The sequence below is a fragment of the Symsagittifera roscoffensis genome, unplaced genomic scaffold (genome assembly GCF_963678635.1).
Source record: "Symsagittifera roscoffensis unplaced genomic scaffold, txSymRosc1.1 SCAFFOLD_1133, whole genome shotgun sequence".
Taxonomy (NCBI): Eukaryota; Metazoa; Xenacoelomorpha; order Acoela; family Convolutidae; genus Symsagittifera; species Symsagittifera roscoffensis.
In genome coordinates this window covers 4,038-10,807 of record NW_026971651.1, presented here as the reverse complement: position 1 = coordinate 10,807, position 6,770 = coordinate 4,038, and the positions used below count along the sequence as shown (strand labels likewise).

At 35.7% G+C, this 6,770-nt stretch overlaps 1 protein-coding gene across 1 annotated transcript; it reads right to left on the bottom strand.

Annotated features, from left to right (window-relative positions):
* Window positions 1-1,438: 1,438 nt before the first annotated feature.
* On the bottom strand, window positions 1,439-5,602 carry LOC134856635 (ankyrin repeat domain-containing protein 13C-like; the record flags this gene model as incomplete). The annotated part of the gene is made up of 5 exons (XM_063872915.1): window positions 5,458-5,602; window positions 4,853-5,012; window positions 4,500-4,673; window positions 2,133-2,340; window positions 1,439-1,501 (listed from the first exon to the last, which is right to left on the bottom strand). Coding segments are annotated over exons 1-5 (750 nt in total), but the record flags the coding sequence as incomplete, so codon positions are not given.
* Window positions 5,603-6,770: the final 1,168 nt, after the last annotated feature.

The window sequence follows — 6,770 nt, the reverse complement described above, 5'->3', positions numbered from 1 at the left end:
GCCTCGAATTAGAAGACACTGACGGATTCGAATCTGCGATCTAGCAAATATGGAATCGAATGTAGGATTCGAACCTGCGATCTAATAAATTTTAGTTTCACGCACTAACTACTCAGCCATGGGTGCTTAAACTCCCCAAAAACTAGCCACAAATAAAGCAGCTACATATGCCAATAACTTGCCAATTCGATTTATCAAAAGTAGCACCAAATACGAAAAGGCAGAATTCTGCATCTAATAAATTTGAAATCATAAAGCCAAATTATGTATTAATTATGCATTTCAAAAAAAAATTGCGAGATACAATGATTTGGAATATTTCTGAAAAGGAGCTTTTTATCAATTTAGTGCTGTTTGAAACAAATAATTTTTTTCGGTGAATTTGATGAATTAAAAATTCATCAGCTGTGTAAACGTTTGCTAATCAAATGTCAAAGCACGTATGACATTATACTGATGCCACAGCCTACTGATTTGAAAGTGCCATCAAAAGTAGCACTTTTATTTGCGACTTAGGTTGCAAAAAAAAGAAAGTTCGTATTGATACATTTTTTTTCGCAAGTGTAAAGACCGATCAAGCAAAATCATTATTTGGGATAAGCGGGTTTTGTTATCAGGTATGTAACTTGGTATTATGTATGTGATTGTAAATGAGACTATAACCACTGGCGGTATTTGGACTAAGGACTAGTATTATATAAAAGACTATAAGGTAAATAGATTGGTGGTAATCAGCTTGATTCAACCAGAGGCGGCCGCCCCCCTTCAGGGATTCGACCCCCTCATCAACTTTTATTAAGACTTCACTATATCCAACAGCATCCAAATGACACTAAACCTTTTGTTTGTGCGCCTTTGCGCCAATATATGCTTACTTTCTGCTGTTAGTGGTGGCCGAAAAACCAAAATTTTTAGGACAAAATTTTTCAAAAAGAATTCAAAAACGTTTTTTCGACCGATTTTTCAAAAAATGGCCTGCGCCACAGAAAATGTTGACTAAACAAGGTCTTCATAGCGTTTTGGGAAATTCAGTTTGGTCGATCTAAGTATGAAAAAAAATTCAAAACTTGGCCCTTCCCCCTCAAAAAATCTTGGATCCACTCCTTGCACTTAACCTTCCAAAAACGAAAGAAAACTAACTAACTGTAACTTGAATGAGAATGTCCCACGTTTCGCCCCATACACATTTCGCCCGCTCTTAAATCTTGTAGCAAATTTCGCACCTAGTAATTCCACACATTTTGTCCTCGCGTGTTTCGCCCCTAACTTATTACACAGTAAATTAACGCCGCTTTCTTAATGTACATTTTAGGGGCGAAATATGTCAGTAATTTATGAGGGGCGAAATGTGTGAGGGGCGAAATGTGTGAATACCTTTGAATGAATATAAAAGGTATTCACACATTCCAATATATACATTGGTAGATTATGAACTAACCTGCTGCATTTTGAAATTTCCTCGTTTAGTTTCGGCTGTGAACTGGATATTTTCCCACTCGATCTTCAAAGACAATTTATCATTCATCAGCCTGTCAATTTTCTGATTTAATCTATGCTCACATGGGCTTTTGTAATTGTAGAAAGTTGTTAAAACGAACAGATTTCGGATCCGGTCGAGGACTATGACGTTGTCCTGGTATATTGCAGGATTGTATATTATAGACGTGTGGCCGTTACGCTTCGGAATCCTTTCGCCGATGATGGTGTATCTTTAATTGACGCTTCTAGTTTTCCACGCCGCAGTACTGCTTATAAATTCTCGTACAAATATAATATCGACCAAAAATTTGATCCAAAATACTTACATATTATTTTTTTCGAGCTTTTCATTCTCAAAAAAATTCACCAACAATTTTAAGTAATATATTTTGATAATCTGCGAATCTCTAAAAGAATTACAGCTTTGATTGGAAAAAAAAACTTGTTCAGACAAACCACGCATAATTAAACGCATAAAAATGTGTAATTTTTTATTCGATTGAACTATTTTAGAGAAAAATTTTTGTTTACTTGTTGGTTCGATTGAGACAGAAATAAGTAATTGTTGATTCGATTTATCTTATTTTCGGGGAATTTTTGAGAAAATCCTCCAATTTGCGGAAAATGAGAAGATTCCTTGTATCAATTCGGACACATGACTCCTTTTTGTAAATAGTGATGGTGTCTCGAGGGAGGTACTTGGACACCAGGGGTATCCACGTCTTCACATTCCACTTGTACTCGCAGAAGAAGTCATTGGACTGCTGGACCAGCTTCTCCAGAAGAGCGAACCCGATGTTGACCAGTTTGGACCCAAACTTCAACTGGTGGATTAGGACTTCTTTGATAAGATTCCTGAAACTGGAAACATTGACAGTTCGAGACGGATTCAACATTAAAACTATGAGCTGCTGAACGATGGAAACTAAAAAAAAAAAATTGAAAACAAAATAAAAGAAGTAACATTCAGGTTTGTAAGTATTCATGGAAAAAAATTTTGTACTACATAATGTTTTGGCCGAATGACTCTCAATTTTTTTAAAGGCGCCAGCCACTGTATGGTAATCTTGAAGGGAAACGCGTACTAAAAAACTTAATTTTTTGTTGAATTTTTCCAAAAAGGGCCTCAGAACGACATTTTTTGTTTTTTTTTGAAAAAAATTTGGCTTCGCCGCTCAAAATTTTAGCAGAAAAGAGTCTTTATAGTGTTATGAGGAAACTCGGTTAGTCAATTTGATCAAACCGAAAAATCTTTCCTCTCCCAAGTATCTCTTTAACTATATCCCCCCTCTGGTACCTAATAACGACCCGAATCGAGTGATATTTTTCACCTAATTTGAAGCAAGATTTGAGCGGTTTGAGCGGTTTGAATTGCCCTCAAAATCTTGCTTCGTAATTTTGAGCGGTTTTTGAACGGTTTTTCTAGAAAAACCGCGCAAGATTTGAACGGTTTTTGAGCGTTTTTTTTTTAGAAAAACCGCTCAAAATTGTTCGAATCTTGCGAGGTTTTTCAGCGGTTTTTTAGAAAAACCACTCAAACCGCCTCATTTTGAAGCAAGATTTCGAGAGCAATCGTCTAAAAAAAACGCTGAAACCGCTCAAATCTTGCTTCAAACCGCTCAAATCTTGCTGGAAAACCGCTCAAACCGTTCAAATTTTGAGCAATTTTTGAGCGGGATCTCGACCAGGGGAATATCTACCCTATAAATAAACGATTAAGCATGTGCGAATTTTATACGTACTAACACATATCCCCCTATAAAGCATATAAATCAATTTTTAAACATATGAGAATTTTATGCCTAGTATCGAATGTCCCCCCCCCCCATATAAAGACATAAATTAACGGCTAGGCATATGAGAATTTTACACTTAGTAACGAATATCCCCCTATAAAGACATAAATCAACGTTTAGGCATATGAGAATTTTACACCTAGTAACGAATATCCCACCTATAAAGACATAAATTAACGGTTAAGCAAAAGATCTGATTGTATATAAATATATTTTACTGACTAGAGGTTCAAAATCCGGAGCCACGAAGAACGCTTGGAGAAAAAAAGCTTGGCGTGACATTTTTTCAATCAGAAACAAAATTAGTAAAGAGCACAAAAACTATTTTCAACTCTCCATTAAATTTACATCAAAACAAATAAATCAGACCCTTTTTTTACACTGCGATTTTTTTTCACTGGTCCTAATTTTGGTAAGTATGTTCTTTTACAAACACGTAAATTCAAAATAACCATTGGTATTTGTCAGAGGCTTGATTTTTGCTTTTTTCAAAGTAATAAAGTTTTCAAAATCTTGTTTAGGCATGAGGTTTCATCTTTCACTAGAAAAATTGAAAAAGTTTCAACTTATAAGAACGTAGCCAACTGACAGTTGAAAAAGTGTAATGAACGCAAGGAAACTGGAAAAAAACTGACTTAATTTTTGAAAACCTTCAACTTTTGAATTTCAAAGAATAAAATAGATGGCCTTAGATCTTTTTGAATTTACAGAACAATTTATGATGGACACTTTTTTGTTAAAATTAACTCAATTTGATAAAAATGGATCAATAGGTAAAACTTTTATTTTGCTGGGAAATCTGATAATTAATTTCCATTTTGGAAATAAGAATTCGATCGCGTTTTTCGTGACTTTTACATTTTACTGTTGGTGGGTTTGTCTTCCTTTTAACAATGTAAATGCACTGAAATTTAAAAAATGACAAGTCAAACTGCGAAAAACCAAAATTGAGCGTGAAGAAAAAAATAAAAAAAATCACCAAGATCTTTATAAGAGTGCTCACTACGTTCATTACTCTTAAAAAATGTAATTTTCTCATTTTTTTAAAACTTTCTGGCCTGCTACAGAAAAGTATAAGGAACAAACTGTGCTAATTGCACCGCAATCTTCTATTCTTGTTATATTTGATTCGGATTTTTTTTACAGATTGAATCAACGTTTGCTTGGCTGAAACAAATCATAAAGAATAATGGTAATTTAGGTCATTTTCAGGACCACCCTGACCTGTCTCCCATGTTGACAGCCTCGTCCAGAATGGTCTCGTTGCGCTGGAAGAAGTCTGGACTGGCAGAGTGGAGGAACATCTGCAGGTACTCCTCTCTCTTCAGTCTGAAGGCCAAGTGCACAGGGGTGAGACCGTAGATGTCACGCATGCCCACGAACTTGTTCACACGCTCCCTCAAAAACAGTTCAAATCAGATTCAAGTCAAAATGCTTTTGCAAATTAACACTGTACGTATGTCTAAAAATTGTTCATTAAGAAGATTTAATGAACAGCTCTGTGTGTGTGTGTGTGTGTGTGTGTGTGTGTGTGTGCGTGTGTGAGTGTGTAGGGGGGGAGGGGGGTCAAGTCCAACCTGTCTTCTTTCCACACATTTTCCAATCGGTCCAGGTTGTTTTCGAACACATCTCTGGTCAATTCGAAAGGGTCGAATCCATTGACTGCAGATCTCACCTTCTCTATTTTTCTCGGGGTTGTTCCACCGAATTCACTCTCTGTAGACTTCTCGACAGGAGCTTCAATTGACAACCAAGGTCCATTCATAAATGCATCAAAACACTAATCTTCTTTAAGTTATTTAGTTTTTTATTAAATTCGGCACTTAGCGCTCTAGGCGCGGATCATCATCAGCGATGCCCCAATTACATAAGTTTTGTCAAATTTTGTGGAAAAAATTACACTTATTAAAGATACTTTATTGTACGTTTTAAATTTGAGAAAAGGGCAAAGCATATTTTTTCCAAATTTTTCAAAGCTCGTTGAGCAAATGCACCAACCTCAGTTGAGTCATATTACTTTATGGCGAATCTTTGGTCCTTAGAAAAATTTGAAACCTGAAACTCAGACAGAAGAATTTAGGCTTACTATTTTTTTAAAAAACTTTTCAATTAGTGTATCATTTATACGACTGTTTAAATTGCTTCGTCCCATTCGCATTCTGTTCACTCCACTTATGCTGACTATGTTGTCTCCTTTTCGTTTCATCTTTCGGTTGCCATTCTTCATCTTCATCCTTCTTCGACTGTTGTTTGGTTAGTGGTCTAACTTCTTGAGCTGCCTCTAGCAGACTGGATGCCAATGCATCCCTTGTCTGATTTTGACCCATAATGGTTTTCAATTACCTGACAATAAAACGTATCGTTTGTTGAGATGAAATTAATTGCTTCTTATTGTTGAGATAATCGAATCAAGGATCGACCGCTTGGGTCAAATGTTGTCCATACTCGACTTTGTGGGTCGAAAAATGTCGACTGTCGATTTTACGAGTCAAATAACGCCCGTTGACTGGTCGACCCTTCGTTGACTTTGGCGAGCCTTGTTTGACTTTGATCGACCCACGTCAGACTTTGACTTTGACTCTGGTTAATTTGGTAGATTTTCCTGAATCCAGTAAACTTTTCTTCTAAGTTGATTATATTTATAAACTTCATAGCCAATGACTTCTATGGTATTTTTCAAAAATATATACTTTTTTTACATTCAAATCAGTTAGAAAAATATTTCCTAAAACAAAATACCAAGAAGATTTTTCATTTACTTTTGAAAGGCCGTCTTTGAAAAAAAATTTGTTCAGCATCTCAAATTTTGTGATTTTCATTGGCTGCCATTTTGTGTGGGAAAAGAACTTTTTGGAAAATATCGAACTTGTTTTATAGCTGGTCGACTAGCTCATGTATCGTGATTGACCCTGGTCGAGCCGGGTATGTACCGTTCTTGACTTATTCATCGATTTTGGTTGCCTTAAAAAACTTTCCTCCACCTGGACCCGGGTGAGCCTCAACCCACCAAAAGAACAAAAAGGCGATGGCTTTAACTTTATTTTGAAATTATTTAGTAACAAAGAATATTTGTAAATAGTTAGCAAACATGGTACCGCCATGTACAATGGATCCCATTCAAAAGGCCCGACTACTCAAGTATTTTTCAAGCAATTGAAAATTAAAACACGGTCAAATGTTTGAAATTAAAAGGGAATTTTTGAACATTTCTGATTATATTGGAGAAAAAGCACGGAACTAACTGTGCGACTTTGACATCGCATCATCAAAAAGTTTTGCTGAATTTTTCCTTAAGAAAACGCTAAAAAAACCTTAAAACTATACAAAATAACGCAAGAAGAAAGAGAAATGAATGCTAGAGATTAGTTGCTCTTATTGTTGCGCTTTTTGGTTCGGATTTATTGCTTGAAATATTTGACCTTCACCATCAAAATGGCCGAAAATAATCCAAAAAATTACGTTGAGTTATTGAAAAATCTTCCCCCAGATTCCAAT